Genomic DNA, 17,290 nt, shown 5'->3' with positions numbered 1-17,290 from the left:
GAGCTCGCACGGTGTTGTAGGAGCAGGGTGCTAGGAAGGGTGCCAGTCTCCTGTGCTGTGCTCTCCTGTATGAAAATGCCTCTCCTCTCCCAGGTCCCTCCAAAAGATACTGCGACCATGGCCCTGATCCTCCTCACCACGACTGTCCCTCCAGTGCTGCCGGCTGCCCTGACCATAGGCAACGTGTATGCTCAGAAGAGACTGAAGAAAAAGAAAATCTTCTGTATCTCCCCACAGAGAATCAACATGTGTGGGCAAATAAACCTCGTGTGCTTTGACAAAGTATGATCCAGACTTCCCAGGTTTAACGTTAATGATTTCAAGGCACGGTGGAGCTGTGAAGAACCTCAGAAAATGTCTAGTCCAGTGTTTCCATTTTACAGATGGGAACGTTGAGGCCAGAGAAGGTCACAGAGTGAGCTGGTGCAAGATCACATTCTAGGAGCCTGCTCTGCTAACTCTTAAAAAGTTATCAGCTTAGCCATCACATTATGATTTTTTTTCTTTGTGAAACTTAATTTGTGTACCTGGTTTGTGGTTTTTTAAAACCATCTCTTACTATAGTCACTCCTTAGACTGACTGACTTTTTCAGGCAAAAACATATGAGGAACGTTTCTGTTTCCTGGAATGTTTTGTCCAGAAGGGAAGTGAATGTTTCCTCTCTCCTCTGCTGCTTTTAAGGAAAGGAAGGAAGGAAACAGTGACCCTGTCCTGCCTCTTTGCTCCTCCAGGGCTTGTGACTCCAGGCGAGGTTGTCTCTGTGCTTAGGGACCTGGAAAGGTGGCAGAGGAGGGGAGCATATGCCACGTGGGGAAGACCGCGGTTAGCACGCAGGTCCCGATACCCCCATGACATGAGTCTCCTATGGGGAACCTGGAGGACTTCAGCATTAGCTGCCTGCTGTTCGGATCCTGCCCTCAGCTTGGACAGGCCAGTTTAACTGCTGTAAAGCAGTGGGCCTGGCTGAGTCCCTCTTGTCTTCAGTTCATGTGCATTTGAATAATTTATTAGGGTTTTTGCCATTTTTTGACAGAGAGCCACTGCTGTGTACAGTGCTGGTAGAAAGTCCCATAATGAGTCATTCCTAGCCCTTGAGAAGCTTCTAGTCTAGCTGAGAAAGCAGGAAAATGGGAGTGTAGACGGCGATCATGCTGTGAGATGTGTGTTAGAGGTCTGAGGAAAGCATGGGGCACAGTTACCTGCCACAGTTGGAGGCCACGTTTGAGCTGCAGCCTTGGTGGTTAGACAGAATAATCCCCAGGCTCAGAGCTGAGCAGCTGACAAGCACAGGGGTACGAGGGGCCCACTGCATGTGGGGAGCTGAGGACTGTGGGGTGTGGCTAGAATATGGGCTAGTAGGTAGAGAATGAAGCTGGGATGAGGGCAATTGTTAAGGGTCTCATACGCCACGCTAAGGAGTAGGTCCTTGTCTTGAAGTAGAATAGGAGCCTTTGTTTTTTAAGAAGACTGGTGACATTTCTATAGGTATTTTCTATCCCACCAGGGGCAACTGGTGAGATGGGATGGAAGGGAGATGAGAATGAAGAAAGAGGCCATCTGGGAACAACAGAAGAGATCATTGCTTGTCCCAGACAAAGAGGACAAGAATGGAGAGTAGAGGCCATTGGGAGTGACTCCAATGAGTAGACTCGACCAGGCTTGGTCCCCAGGTGAAAGGGGTATATCTCTTAGGTTATGTCAGTTCTCTTTCTGTTTGTATTTTGTTTAGCAAAGAAAGTTCTCGATCACCACCAGTCAAGAACCAACAAGGTTTACTTCATTTTAGATTCAGGGCCAAATAACACTCCCTTGGAAGTTCTCTAATAGGGATTCCTGTTACTTCCTCATGAGCCTCACTGGTGTCTAGAGTACAAGAGGGAGACTTATGAAATATGTTCATTACATATTCATCTGTTTCTAAAATTCATTTTTCCAGAGGCTGTTCATTTTATTTCCTGTATAAAACCTCTCCCTCCACATCCTCGTATCCTCACCTGCCAGGCTGTCTGTGAGGCTGCTTTTAGGTGTCCTTGGTCAAACGCTGCAGGGCACGATCACATGTGACAGTGCAAAAAGCTCGATTGAAATTTGGCAAAATGAGAAATCTAACCCAGAATTTGGTACTAAGTCTTCATGTGACTTTTTTTTTTTTTTTTTTTTTTTTTTGGTGAGAGGGAGTCTTGCTCTGTTGCCAGGCTGGAGTGCAGTGGCACAATCTCGGCTCACTACAACCTCCGCCTCCTGGGTTCAAGTGATTCTCCTGCCTCAGTCTCCCGAGTAGCTGGGACTACAGGCGCCTGCCACGATGCCCAGCTAATTTTTGTATTTTTAGTAGAGATGGGGTTTCACCATGTTGGCCAGGATGGTCTCGATCTCTTGACCTCATGATCCATGTGCCTTGGCCTCCCAAAGTGCTGGAATTACAGGCATGAACCACCGCGTCCAGCCTGTCTCTGTGTGACTTTTTATTATTATTATACTTTAAGTTCTAGGGTACATGTGCACAACGTGCAGGTTTGTTACATATGTATACATGTGCCATGTTGGTGTGCTGCACCCATTAGCTCATCATTTACATTAGGTATATCTCCTAATGCTATCCCTCCCCCCTTCCCCCACCCCACGACAGGCCCCAGTGTGTGATGTTCCCCTTCCTGTGTCCAAGTGATCTCACTGTTCAATTTCCACCTATGAGTGAGAACATGTGGTGTTTGGTTTTCTGTCCTTGCGATAGTTTGCTGAGAATGATGGTTTCCAGATTCATCCATATCCTTACAAAGGACATGAACACATCCTTTTTTATGGCTACATAGTATTCCATGGTGTATATGTGCTGCATTTTCTTAATCCAGTCTATCATTGATGGACATTTGGGTTGGTTCCAAGTCTTTACTATTGTGAATAGTGCCACAATAAACACACATGTGCATGTGTCTTTATAGCAGCATGATTTATAATACTTTGGGTATATACCCAGTAATGGAATAGCTGGGTCAAATGGTATTCCTAGTTCTAGATCCTTGAGGAATCGCCACACTGCCTTCCACAATGGTTGAACTAGTTTACAATCCCACCAACAGTGTAAAAGTGTTCCTATTTCTCCACATCCTTTCCAGCACCTGTTGTTTCCTGACTTTTTAATGATCGCCATTCTAACTGGTATGAGATGGTATCTCATTGTCGTTTTGATTTGCATTTCTCTGATAGCCAGTGATGTACATTTTTTCATGTGTCTGTCGGCTGCATAAATGTCTTCTTGTGAGAAGTGTCTGTCCATATCCTTTGCCCACTTTTTGATGGGGGTTTTTTTTTTCTTCTTGTAAGTTTGTTTGAGTTATTTGTAGATTCTGGATATTAGCCCTTTGTCAGATAAGTAGATTGCAAAAATTTTCTCCCATTCTGTAGGTTGCCTGTTCACTCTGATGGTAGTTTCTTTTGCTGTGCAGAAGCTCTTTAGTTTAATTAGATCCCACTTGTCAATTTTGGCTTTTGTTGCCATTGCTTTTGGTGTTTTAGACATGAAGTGCTTGCCCATGCCTATGTCCTGAATGGTACTGCCTAGGTTTTCTTCTAGGGTTTTTATGGTTTTATGTCTAACATTTAAGTCTTTAATTCATTTTGAATTAATTTTTGTATAAGGTATAAGGAAGGGATCCAGTTTCAGCTTTCTACATATGGCTAGCCAGTTTTCCCAGAACTATTTATTAAATAGGAAATCCTTTCCCCATTTGTTGTTTTTGTCAGGTTTGTCAAATATCAGATGGTTGTAGATGTGTGGTATTATTTCTGAGGGCTCTGTTCTGTTCCATGGGTGTATATCTCTGTTTTGGAAGCGGTACCATGCTGTTTTGGTTACTGTAGCCTTGTAGTATAGTTTGAAGTCAGGTAGCGTGATGCCTCCAGCTTTGTTCTTTTGACTTAGGATTGTCTTGGCACTGTGGGCACTTTTTTGGTTCCATATAAACTTTAAAGTAGTTTTTTTCCAATTCTGTGAAGAAAGTCATTGGTAGCTTGATGGGGATGGCACTGAATCTATAAATTATCTTCGGCAGTATGGCCATTTTCATGATATTGATTCTTCCTATCCATGATAATGGAGTGTTCTTCCATTTGTTTGTGTCCTCTTTTATTTCGTTGAGTGGTGGTTTGTAGTTCTCCTTGAAGAGGTCCTTCATATCCCTTGTAAATTGGATTCCTAGATATTTTGTTCTCTTTGAAGCAATTGTGAATGGGAGTTCACTCATGATTTGGCTCTCTGTTTGTCTGTTATTTGTGTATAAGAATGCTTGTGATTTTTGCACATTGCTTTTGTATCCCGAGACTTTGCTGAAGTTGCTTATCAGCTTAAGGAGATTTTGGGCTAAGATGATGGGGTTTTCCAAATATACAATCATGTCATCCGCAAACAGAGACAATTTGACTTCCTCTTTTCCTAATTGAATACCCTTTATTTCTTTCTCCTGCCTGATTTCCCTGGCCAGAACTTCCAACACTATGTTGAATAGGAGTGGAGAGAGAGGGCATCCCTGTCTTGTGTCAGTTTTCAAAGGGAATGCTTCCAGTTTTTGCCCATTCAGTATGATATTGGCTGTGGGTTTGTCATAAATAGCTCTTATTATTTTGAGATACGTCCCATCAATACCTAATTTATTGAGATTTTTTAGCAAGAAGGGCTGTTGAATTTTGTCAAAGGCCTTTTCTGCATCTATTGAGATAATCATGTGGTTTTTGTCATTGGTTCTGTTTATATGATGGATTATGTTTATTGATTTGCATACGTTAACCAGCCTTGCATCCCAGGAATGAAGCCCACTTGATCATGGTGGATAAGCTTTTTGCTGTGCTTCTGGATTCGGTTTGCCAGTATTTCATTGAGGATTTTTGCATCAATGTTCATCAGGGATATTTGTCTGAAAATCTCTTTTTTTGTTGTGTCTCTGCCAGGCTTTGGTATCAGAATGATGCTGGCCTCATAAAATGAGTTAGGGAAGATTCCCTCTTTTTCTGTTGATTGGAATAGTTTCAGAAGGAATGGTAACAGCTCCTCCATGTACCTCTGATAGAATTCAGCTGTGAATCCATCTGGTCCTGGACTTTTTTTGGTTGGTAGGCTATTAATTATTGCTTCAATTTCAGAGTCTGTTGTTGGTCTCTTCAGGGATTCAAATTCTTCCTGGTTTAGTCTTGGGAGGGTGTATGTGTCCAGGAATTTATCCATTTCTTCTAGATTTTCTAGTTTATTTGCATAGAGGTGTTTATAGTACTCTCTGATTGTAGTTTGTATTTCTTCAGGATCAGTGGTGATATCTCTTTCATCATTTTTTATTGTGTTTATTTGAATCTTCTCTCTTTTCTTCTTTATTAGTCTTGCTAGTGGGCTATCAATTTTGTCAATCTTTTCAAAAAAACAGCTCCTGGATTCATTGATTTTTCGAAGGTTTTTTTGTATCTCTATCTCCTTCAGTTCTGCTCTGATCTGAGTTATTTCTTGCCTTCTGCTAGCTTTTGAATGTGTTTGCTCTTGCTTCTCTAGTTCTTTTAATTGTGATGTTAGGGTGCCAATTTTAGATCGTTCCTGCTTTCTCTTGTGGGCATTTAGTGCTATAAATTTCCCTCTACACACTGCTTTAAATGTGTCCCAGAGATTCTGGTATGTTGTGTCTTAGTTCTCATTGGTTTCAAAGAACATCTTTATTTCTGCCTTCATTTCGTTATGTACCCAGTAGTCATTCAGGAGCAGGTTGTTCCGTTTCCATGTAATTGAGCAGTTTGAGTGAATTTCTTAATCCTGAGTTCTAGTTTAATTGCACTGTGGTCTGAGAGACAGTTTGTTATAATTTCTGTTCTTTAGGAGTGCTTTACTTCCAATTATGTGGTCAATTTTGGAATAAGTGTGACATGGTGCTGAGAAGAATGTATATTCTGTTGATTTGGGGTGGAGAGTTCTGTAGGTGGCTATTAGGTCCACTTGGTGCAGAGCTGAGTTCAATTCCTGGAGAGCTGAGTTCAATTCCTGGATATCCTTGTTAACTTTCTGTCTTGTTGATCTGTCTAATGTTGACAGTGGGATTTTAACGTCTCCCATTATTACTGTGTGGAAGTCTAAGTCTCTTTGTAGGTCTCTAAGGACTTCCTTTATGAATCTGGGTGCTCCTGTATTTGGTGCATATATATTTAGGATAGTTAGCTCTTCTTGTTGAATTGATCCTTTTACCATTATGTAACGGCCTTCTTTGTCTCTTTTGATCTTTGTTGTTTTAAAGTCTGTTTTATCAGAGACTAGGATAGCAACCCCTGCCTTTTTTTGTTTTCCATTTACTTGGTAGATCTTCCTCCATCCCTTTATTTTGAGCCTATGCGTGTCTCTGCATGAGAGATGGGTCTCCTGAATACAGCACACTGATGGGTCTTGACTCTTTATCCAATTTGCCAGTCTGTGTCTTTTAATTGGAGCATTTAGCCCATTTACATTTATGGTTAGTATTGTTATGTGTGAATTTGATCCTGTCATTATGATGTTAGCTGGTTATTTTGCTCGTTAGTTGATGTGGTTTCTTCCTAGCATTGATGGCCTTTATAATTTGGTATGTTTTTGCAGTGACTGGTACTGGTTGTTCCTTTCCATGTTTAGTGCTTCCTTCAGGAGCTCCTATAGGGCAGGCCTGGTGATGACAAAATCTCTCAGCATTTGCTTGTCTGTAAAGGATTTTATTTTTCCTTCACTTATTTAGCATAGTTTGACTGGATATGAAATTCTGGGTTGAAAATTCTTTTCTTTAAGAATGTTGAATGTTGGCCCCCACTCTCTTCTGGCTTATAGAGTTTCTGCCGAGAGATCTGCTATTAGTCTGATGGGCTTCCCTTTGTGGGTAACTGACCTTTCTCTCTGGCTGCCTTTAACATTTTTTCCTTCATTTCAACTTTGGTGAATCTGACAATTATGTGTCTTGGAGTTGCTCTTCTCAAGGAGTATCTTTGTGGTGTTCTCTGTAAATCCTGAATTTGAACATTGGCCTGTCTTGCTAGGTTGGGGAAGTTCTCCTGGATAATATCCTGCAGAGTGTTTTCCAACTTGTTTCAATTCTCCCCATCACTTTCAGGTACAGCAATCAGATGTAGATTTGGTCTTTTCACATAGTCCCATATTTCTTGGAGGCTTTGTTCATTTCTTTTTACTCTTTTTACTCTAAACTTCTCTTCTCGCTTCATTTCATTCATTTGATCTTCAATCACTGATACCCTTTCTTCCAGCTGATCAAATCGGCTACTGAAGCTTGTGCATTCATCACGTAGTTCTCATGCCATGGTTTTCAGCTGCATCAGGTCATTTAAGGATTTCTCTGCACTAGTTATTCTAGTTAGCCATTCATCTAATCTTTTGTCAAGGTTTTTAGCTTCTTTGCAATGAGTTCGAACTACCTCCTTTAGCTCGGAGAAGTTTGATCATTTGAAACCTTCTTCTTTCAACTCCTCAAAGTCATTCTCCGTCCAGCTTTGTTCCGTTGCTGGCAAGGAGCTGCATTTGTTTGGAGGGGGAGATGCGCTCTGACTTCTTGAATTTCCAGCTTTTCTGCACTGCTTTTTCCCCATCTTTGTGGTTTTATCTTTCTTTGGTCTTTGATGATGGTGAGGTACAGATGGGGTTTTGGTGTGGGTGTCCTTTCTGTTTGTTAGTTTTCCTTCTAACAGTCAGGACCCTCAGCTGCAGGTCTGTTGGTGTTTGCTGGAAGTCCACTGCAGACCCTGTTTGCCTGGGTATAAGCAGTGGAGGCTGCAGAACAGCAAATATTGCTGAACAGCAAATTTTGCTGCCTGATCGTTCCTCTGGCAGCTTCATCTCAGAGGGGTACTCAGCTGTGTGGGGTGTGCCTCCTAATTCGGCTACTCGGGGGTCAGTGACCCACTTGAAGAGGCAGTCTGTCCATTCTCAGATCTCAAACTCCGTGCTGGGAGAACCACTGCTCTCTTCAAAGCTGTCAGACAGGGGCATTTAAGTCTGCAGAGGTTTCTGCTGCCTTTTGTTTGGCTGTGCCCTGCCCCCAGAGGTGGAGTCTACAGAGGCAGGCAGGCCTCATTGAGCTAAGGTGGGCTCCACCAAGTTTGAGCTTCCCAGCTGATTTTTTTACCTACTCAAGCCTTAGCAATGGCGGGTGCCCCTTCCCCAGCCTCGCTGCCACCTTGCAGTTCGATCTCAGACTGCTGTGCTAGTAATGAGCGAGGCTCCATGGGTGTGGGACCCTCCCAGACAGGCATGGGATATAATCTCCTGGTGTGCTGTTTGCTAAGACTGTTGGAAAAGCGCAGTGTTAGGGTGTGATTTACCAGATTTTCCAGGTGCCGTCTGTCACAGCTTCCTTTGGCTTGTAAAGGGAATTCCCTGACCCCTTGTGCTTCCTGGGTGACGTGATGCCTCGCCCTGCTTTGGCTCATGCTCAGTGGGCTGCACCCACTGTCCTGCACCCACTGTTTGACAAGCCCCAGTGAGATGAACCCAGTACCTCAGTTGGAAATGCAGAAATCACCCATCATCTGCATCACTCACGCTAGGAGCTATAGGCTGGAGCTGTTCCTATTCCCTCTGTGTGACTTCTTAAGAAAAGAAGATTCAACCACAATCATCTCTGAGTTTCTTTCCAGCTTTCACATTATAAAATTCTATCGCCATCATGTTGGGATAAAGCACTCTGCCATTAAGTGAATTTTCATCTAGTGTTATTTTCAGTTTTGGAGATATCTGTCACTGGGTTTCTGAGTCCATTTGCTCCCATATATATTTCTATTTTCTATTGGTTTGTTATAACTTCTGTAGGACAAGTTCTTTCTTTTTATTCAATTTAGCCCAAGCCTGGGCTTGTATTTATGCTAAGAGGTTTTCTATCTGATTCTCCTTAGAACCTCAACTATAATTTCATTTTCTCTCTATTTATGGTTAGTTTTATTGTTTAGGGGTCATTTTCATAGAGAAATAACATAGTCTAATATCTGTTTTGCTGCAGTATCGTCTCTGCTTTCATGTTCAAAATATTGATGTTTAAAAACATCGTCAGGAAAACATCAGTTTGAATTAAGTTGCAAACTCTTTTTGAAATGCAACAACTTGTGGGGATTTGGAAATCAAACATGGTGGGGTCCTTTACAAAATGCAGGAGAGAAATGAAACAAATAGCTTGTTTTCAGAAAGTTGTTGTTTAAGAAATAATTCACTCTTGTGTTAGTACCTCCTTTGTGAAGTTTTCTTAATTATTTAATCTTGAAACGCAGGAAGAGTTTTGTCTTTCCACATACCCTGTATGATTCACTTAACATTTTCTGGTTTGATGGAAGACTCCAGAAGGGCTGGATTCTGGTTCTGCCTCTCCAACCTACAGGCCACTATGACCTTAGTCTCCTCATTTCGCCTCTAACCTGCCTCCACCCTGTTAACTGAGTTGTGAAAATGCAAATCATTGTAAACACTTTGCTCTAAAGCATTATGCTAATGGATGTGCTGTAATGATGGAGGTTGCTATTGTATAGAAAGCTAGAAAATTCAGTGTCTTCTATAGAGATAGCCTTAAAAAGTCGTGTCAGAGACTTGGGTCTTAGTGTTGAAACAGGGTATTCTGCCATGCTAGGTAAAGCTCCCGTGGACCCTGGCAGTGCTGAAGCATCTGTAGCCAACTCCACTTACTCAGGGTATTAAGCAGGCCTAAAACTGTTAGCCTACCACTTCAAGACACCAGAGTCTGTAAATAATAAACGCCCGTGAAGCAATGAGGAAATTAGAAGTGCTGTGATAGTACTCAGTTCCATTTTTCTTTCTCTGTGACATTATCTAACAAATACTGTCCCATAGTATGGCGAATCAAATCTCTGAGCTATTTTTCCCTTGATCTAACAATAAAACCCACTTATGGGCATTAATTAATATTTATGATTAGCACTTACTTTCTCTCTATAGTCTCAAAGCCCTTTATCAACATTTCATTATCAATCTGGACAGTCACTGTGTCACCCATATTTTTAGAAAATTACTGTGAACCAGATGGCAAACTGTGAACTGAACAGTCTTGAAAATGAAGAAAAAAAATGTTCTGAGCTCTGCCTTGGCCAGACAGCAGGTGACAGCAAGACAGCAGGTGACAACTCAAAGTCAGACTTGGGCTGGTTCTTGTACTGAACCTCTCCTTATAACAAAAGCAACAGTCATAGCAATAACCAAACCAAACCAAACAAAACATTTTCATTTTTTCCTCGTAATGAGTAACTGAAATCACCTAATTATCGACATGGTCTTTTGGGGATCATGTATCACCTGCTTCATTTTTCTTGTGGCTACTCTTCTCTGATTTAAAATTGGGTACTTACAAACAAGGTATTTAGACTACTGGATCTACTATAATATCTTAGAAGCTTGGGATTTGTTTAAATTACAATATAATTAAAAGGTTTAAATCTTATGCTAATATTGATTTTAATTTTTATTCAGACTGGCACTCTCACTGAAGACGGGCTGGACCTCTGGCAGACTGTCCCTACTGCTGACAACTGGTAGGCCTCTTATGTGAAAATGGAAGGTGTGTTTGGTGGAGTTACCTGGATGATACTCAAATCCATCTTTTGGGTGTTGAGGGATGAATGTCACATAAAATATATATAATAATTGGCTGGAACTAGTTCCTAATTATTCTAACTTGCTTAAATGAATTCTAATTTCAGAATCAGAAAGGAAAAGTAGGTCTTCGAAATCTCCATGAAAAATGGAGTAGGATGAAGTGGATAATTAAGGAACTAAATGAATAAAACAGAGAAAAAAGAGTGAAATGAAGACCATGCTTAGTTAAAAACTACAAAACTTCCTGGGTGGCTAGTGCAGGCAGGTGGTGGTGAGAAATCTGGAAAAGCGGTTCACAGTATAGTGGGATAAAAAGGTGCAAATACCCCCACCTTTGATGTACAACACAGGCCATGAAAATTGTTACTATTAAGGCAGAAATGTCAGAATGGAGAAGAAATAGAGATTGTTTGATATAACATGAAGTCCTGACTTTTATGTAATTACATGGTGGGTAAAGACAAATTAATTTTGAAATCTAGTGAATCAAAGAAAGCCACCTGAAGGAGATGGCACTTCAGATACGTTTTGAGGGACGTGAGAATTTTTACAGCTGTGTGCTAAAAGCTGGCACTAGGGAGAGGAAAGGGCAATCACATAAATGTCTACTCCAGAAAGAGCTACAGAAGGGAAGGAGGGCCCCCAGAGGGTGAATCTCCTCATGGTATCTCCCCGTGGCTTCTAGCTCCTTCCCTATGGGCTAAGACCTGCCTTCTCAAATTGCGTGGTGATGGCCTCTGCTCTTAAGCTCTGAGTACCCCATTTTGGCTCCAACAGCAGCTGAGTCTGCTGTCAGTGACAGAAGACACTTTGCAGGGGACTCCCAGGATGATGAAGGGGCCAGGTACAGCATGGCACAAGGTAACAGCAGACAAGCAGTGTGATGTTGTAGAAGATGCCCTGGACTGGGTGACAAGGACCACCTGAGTTTGAACCCTACTCATGTGTCTCTGCTCCTGGTGCTCAGATGTCCCGGTCAGCCCTTCATCCAGACAGGCAAGGACTCTACTGGCCAGAGCAGTGAAAGGGAGAAAAAGATGTCCACAGTTTCCACCCCTCTATCCCTCCCTTGTCCCTGGTACTCTGAAGATTTTTGGAGACTAGAAACAACTAGACACACTCACTATTCAGCTGTAAGGTGGGAGGAGAGGGAGGTGCAAGATGCCAGTTTGTATTATCAAAGGGAAAAACAGGCTTTAGAGGTGGGGTGTCCAGGGCGCTTCAGGAAGTAGGAGCAAACTCTAAAGGGCTGAGTAGTGAGAAATGCTTCCGCGTCCACGCAGCCTTCTTTCCTCTCCCTAATTTCCTGTTCCCTAAGTAGCCCTAGAGACTCCTTGCCTAGGGTGTGTGGCTCTTTGCGGACAGCTCTGCAGAGTTTGCAGGAATGACTCTGAGCTGCCTGTTGATGGGTCTTCCCACAATGCTGCCATTACGTGGGCTGGCTTCCAGTAACATGACAAAAGTCCCTGGAATTCTATCCAAAGCCTCCGAAGCTATGTTATTGATTGGCCAGTGGCAAACTCTGTTGAGAACACAATCCATATCCAACTCAAAGAAATATTTTTATAAAGATAACTCTGCAGGCAAAACACCCTGTTTAAAAAATAAAGAAACCAAGTGGGCAGGGGCTTAAGGGTAGAGAAGTCTCCGGACAAGCATAGCAGTAGCAAGAAGTTTAATCTGGATCTAGAGTACAGGGCATAAAGGACATTAGTAGGACTGGACACTATAAGGTAACGTAGATCCAAAGTGGACAGGACTTTGAATATCAGGCTAAGGGGCTTGGATTTTATCATTTGGAGCATGAGGAGCCATGGGAAGGTTCTGAGCATTAACATTAGGTGTTTGCAAGTATACATATGTAACAAACCTGCATGTTGTGCACATGTACCCTAGAACTGAAAGTATAATTTAAAAAAAAAAAGAAAGAAAATGTGGTACATATATACCATGGAATACTATGAAGCCAAAGAAAGAAATGAGATCATGTCCTTTGCAGGGACAGGGATAAAGCTAGAAGCCATCATCCTCAGCAAACTAAAACATGAACAGGAAACCAAACACCGCTTGTTCTCACTCATAAATGGGAGCTTAGCAATGAGAACACTTGGACACAGGGAGGGGAACATCATACACCAGAGCCTTTCGTGGGTGAAGGGAGGGAGAGCATCAGGACAAATGGCTGATGCATGCTGGGCTTAATACCTGGGTGACGGATTGATAGGTGCAGCAAACCACCGTGGCACACGTTCACCTATGTAAAAAACCTGCATTTTCCGCACATTGATCCCAGAACTTAAATTTAAAAAAAAAAAAAAAAAATTAGGTGTTTGGAGCTCCACTTTAGTAAGATTTAAGGGACAGAGTGTGCAAAATTATTTTATCAAAGACTTTACCTTCTCTACCTTCTCTACCAGCTTCCAGGAAGCCCACAGCTTTGCCTCAGGCCAGGCTGTGCCGTGGGGCCCACTGTGTGCGGCCATGGCCAGCTGCCACTCTCTGATCCTTCTCAATGGAACCATCCAGGGAGACCCTCTGGACCTCAAAATGTTTGAGGGCACTGCCTGGGTAAGGTGATAGTTTAATGGAAAGATGAGAACCTGAGGAAATCTTTACTGGGAGTGCTGAAGCTTTCCTAATTTTTGTTAAAACACGGAGAAGATTCATAATAACATATGTATGAATGGGTAACACTATCAGAACTTCCCAACCTGTGCCCCAGAGAACTCTGTTGATGGGTGCTGCCTGAAATAGGCATCCATTCTTGAACAAGCTTGGAAACTGTTGTTTAAACAAAGTGAAACTCATTTCTTGACTGCATGATTTCTTTAATATACTGTGGTGCTTTGTGAATATTCAAGAGGGAATATGAAATGCAGCATTTACCAAATCTATCTGACCTCAAAAACCTTATTGACACCCATGACCCAGCCTGTTCTCCAAAACATCAACGTTTTCCAAAACACTATCAGAGAAACAGTAGTCTAAAGCAGAACTTTCCAGTACAGCAGCCACGAGCCATACGTGGCTACTGAGCCCTTGAAATGTGGCTCTGCAACTGAGAAACTGAAATTTTAATCTGATTCCATTTTAAATAGTTTGTATAGCCACAAGTGGCTGGCAGTGACTGTATATGGTAAAGCATAAGCCTAGACACCAAACTGGAGGGCTGCATCCAACTGGTTCAATCTCCTGAGCTGAGTGTGAATGAAAACGGAAGGATGTAAACCCATACTGGAGGCTGCCACAGTGGAAACCCCTCGCATTTCACCACTCTCCAGCTGGGTGATCACAAAGCCAAAGCCAGGACTGAGTCTGTGACCTCATCTGTACATTTGGGGTAATAATGCCTCGTTCACAGACTTGTGAGCACTGAGACTATGAATCTAAAGGGGCTTTGAGCCAGTGAAGAGCCAAACAAGTAGAGGGTGTTCACTAATTAACCAGTTAGTTAATTACATCCTGCTGCCTCCAAAGAACATCCTAAAGCTATGTACAATGATGTATAAAATACAGTACAGTAGTTAAATATAGCTGCAAAAGAATGGAAACAAATGATTGCAGCGAAACGAAGCACACGTAACAAAGAAGCTAATACAAAGATGTATAATAGGGAAATTTTAGCTTTCTAGAGGGCAAATCAATGAAAGAGGAAACCTGGTAAAAAGAGTAACTTCTGATATCAGCAAGTTAAAATAGAGCATTTGCTGTGGACAAAAATTTGACATAGTGACCAATTCTCCGGATTTCAATGGAGAGGAATCAGTGTATTTACTCTAAGCAATGTCCTCACCAGAATCATTGGGATTGACATGGTGATGAGTTGTGCAGGGTCATTTTATATCTGGCTTTGGTCCTGGCCCTAACTACATTCCCCTGTCCATTATAGGAGGGCTGGTCTATCTTTACAAATAACATACTTGTTTGGGAATATAAATCTTTAGTATTAGCTCTGTAAGAACCATCTGTAAGAATAGTTGTATCCATCCCAAACAAAGCATAAAAATGCACGATTATTCACTGAGTTTAGAGCTGGGTCAGAACTGTCTTGAGTATCTTTTGGGAACTAGGAACCTTCCACTCCACATACAGAGGAGGGCAACTGTCCTCTCAGACTGTCAGATTAGTTTTCAGAAGAAATTCAGGTCTAGAGAAATAAAATGGTGTCCCCAAGGTTAAACAGCTAAGTGGCAGAGTGGAAACCAAATACTATCTCCTGTTTTCTGACCTCTACTATTTATATATTGGCTTCTCAGAGCTATTAACTTCTGTTGTAATATCCAAAGAATACAAGCCATTTTCAAACAGGCTTTCTAATCTGTTAGCAGTTGACATACCAACTCCCTAGTTAACTCAACTAGGCTAGTAGCATAGGTATAGTATGAAGAACTAGTCCCATGTTTATCTCAGGACCCAATCCTAACTCATCTGAGAGCTAGGGTGCTCAGCAATGTTGGAGACTACATCTCCACAAGATCCTTCCTCCAGTTACTAGATATAATCATTTAGAAAGATCCATGGATCTGTAGCTAGCACTTCTTTCATCAATTACTTCTTAAAATGAATTTACAATGTTTTTGGCCTTTGACATTCTATAATAAGTCCCCTAATATAAATTGACGCAACAGAAATTTAACAATGACAATATTAAGGTAATTGGCCTGGACGAGAAAATATGCAAAAAGGTCTTTGAAAAGATTAAACTATTGTGCAAATAAGAGATATTTATTTCTTACTATTTTTCTTCAAAGAATCTTATGAATGTTTTCATTTTATAACAGAAAATGGAAGATTGCAATGTAGACTCCTGCAAATTTGGGATGTCAGTTTCAAACATCATAAAACCAGGACCAAAAGCCAGTAAGGTATGATTTCCTTCTTTATATCACTTAGCTCTTTCCCCATAGAACTGGTAAAACATTTCTGACTTTCACATATTTTTATAGTCCTATTATTTTGCCTTATCCTAACAGTTTCCATGGTTGGTTTGCTGTTTCTTTCATTTCTGAATTTATCTATTAATTTATTCAACAAACACTACCTGTGTAGGCTAGAGCATTGTGCTAGGTGCTAGCAGATAAAGAGGCTTCAAAACAAGACACACTTGGTTCTGGGTTGGAGGAAGAGGTAGACTGGTAGAAAAATCGATATAGGTGCAAAGAAGTGCAACACAACATGACAACTGCTATAATCAAGGCTGAAGAAAGAGTTTCAAGAGTCCTGACATGGGAGTGCATACTGTTTCTGGGAGATAAAAGCACCACAGAGGAGATGACCTGTGAGCTTGGCTTGGAAGGTGATTAGGATTTCTCCAAGGGAAGGTCCTTGCAGTATAGACAACTTGTTGAGGGAGTCGCTTTAAGGCAGCCAGAAAAAAAAAAAAGAATCAATATTGTGACAAATATACTACATCAAGATGTCTCTGGGCTCATTGCACAGTAAAGCCTTTTTGTTGGTGTGCATTTGGAAATATCACTTAGCAGCTTGTTAAGCTCCCTGTTGTTGATGGGCTTGCAGAGTCCGGTGGAAGCCATCGCCACCTTGCGCCAGTTTCCATTTTCCTCAAGCCTGCAGAGGATGTCGGTGATCGCTCAGCTAGCTGGGGAGAATTGCTTCCATGTCTACACGAAGGGTGCCCCAGAAATGGTGGCCAGGTTCTGCAGATCTGAAACAGGTACTGACACTTTTCTCTTTCAAGTAGTAAAATACTTTTCTTTCTTTTTTTGAGACAGACTCTTGCTCTGTCCCCAAGGCTGGAGTGCAGTGGTACCGTCTCAGCTCACTGCAGCCTCCACCTCCCAAGGTCAAGTGATTCTCCTGCCTCAGCCTCCCAAGTAGCTGGGATTACAGGAGCATGCCACAACACCGGCTAACTTTAGTATTTTTAGTAGAGACAGGGTTTCACCATGTAGGCCAGGCTGGTCTTGAACTCCTGGCCTCAAGTGATCTGCCTGCCTCAGCCTGACAAAGTGCTGGGATTGTAGGTGTGAGCCACAGTGACCAGCTGAGACCAAATACATAAAGCCAACAAACACAGAAAGCTTCACCATCAGTGAACGTGGAGCTGCTTGTTTCCTGGGTGGGTACAAAGCAGGCCCAGTAGATCCTAAGAAGCAGGGGCAATCATTTGAAGGCTGGGAGGTAGCGACTAAATATCTGGCTGTGGGTGCAGTAAGAAAAGTACAACCACAGTGGGGCATCTGGGAAGGAGATGAGATGTGAAGCTTGCATCCGGAGCTGAAACAGGGAGCTACCGAAGGTCAGAGAACTAGGGGAGGTGTGAATGAGGGAAACGAAGGGAGAGGTCTGGACGCTAGGTAAGTTCTGCAGACATGGCTGCTCTGTCACCTCCAGGGAGAATCAGATAGATCGATGGGCGGAGAATATAGAAAAGATAAATATCTTAGAAATAAAAGTGATTAGAGTAAATTCAATGGTATTAGAGCAAGATAATTTATCATTTTCACAGCAATTTCATCTTTCTGGGCCAGATTTTGAGCTGATTTGTATTGCTTTTTAGTCTTATAAACATATGCACTCTTTAAGCGGCAGCCAGATTTATAAGAATGTTGTTGCATTCAAATGAGTTCATGTGGATAAAACTGATCTTTTGTCTTCTGATTTTCATGTAGACACTCCTTATGATTGCTGATGGCCATCAACTTGTGCAGAGAATTCTAGATTTGGCAAATGAT

The 17,290-nt window shown here is 42.0% G+C and overlaps 1 protein-coding gene and 1 long non-coding RNA gene across 2 annotated transcripts in view; one reads left to right on the top strand and one right to left on the bottom strand.

Moving 5' to 3' along the window:
• ATP13A5 (ATPase 13A5) overlaps positions 1-17,290 on the top strand; it is a 116,311-nt gene that overhangs the window by 50,403 nt on the left and 48,618 nt on the right. Inside the window, exons 12-16 of the mRNA XM_008009546.3 lie at positions 94-282; positions 10,470-10,531; positions 13,013-13,163; positions 15,377-15,460; positions 16,113-16,269. Of these exons, the coding sequence (XP_008007737.3) occupies positions 94-282; positions 10,470-10,531; positions 13,013-13,163; positions 15,377-15,460; positions 16,113-16,269 (643 nt within the window). The remainder of the gene's footprint in view (positions 1-93; positions 283-10,469; positions 10,532-13,012; positions 13,164-15,376; positions 15,461-16,112; positions 16,270-17,290) is intronic.
• The window catches only part of LOC103241925 (uncharacterized), a 32,631-nt gene that overhangs the window by 8,478 nt on the left and 6,863 nt on the right, over positions 1-17,290 (bottom strand). The window lies entirely within an intron of this gene.

This window comes from Chlorocebus sabaeus, chromosome 15 (genome assembly GCF_047675955.1).
Source record: "Chlorocebus sabaeus isolate Y175 chromosome 15, mChlSab1.0.hap1, whole genome shotgun sequence".
In the NCBI taxonomy this organism is placed as follows: domain Eukaryota; kingdom Metazoa; phylum Chordata; class Mammalia; order Primates; family Cercopithecidae; genus Chlorocebus; species Chlorocebus sabaeus.
This window is presented reverse-complemented; position numbering and strand designations above follow the sequence as displayed.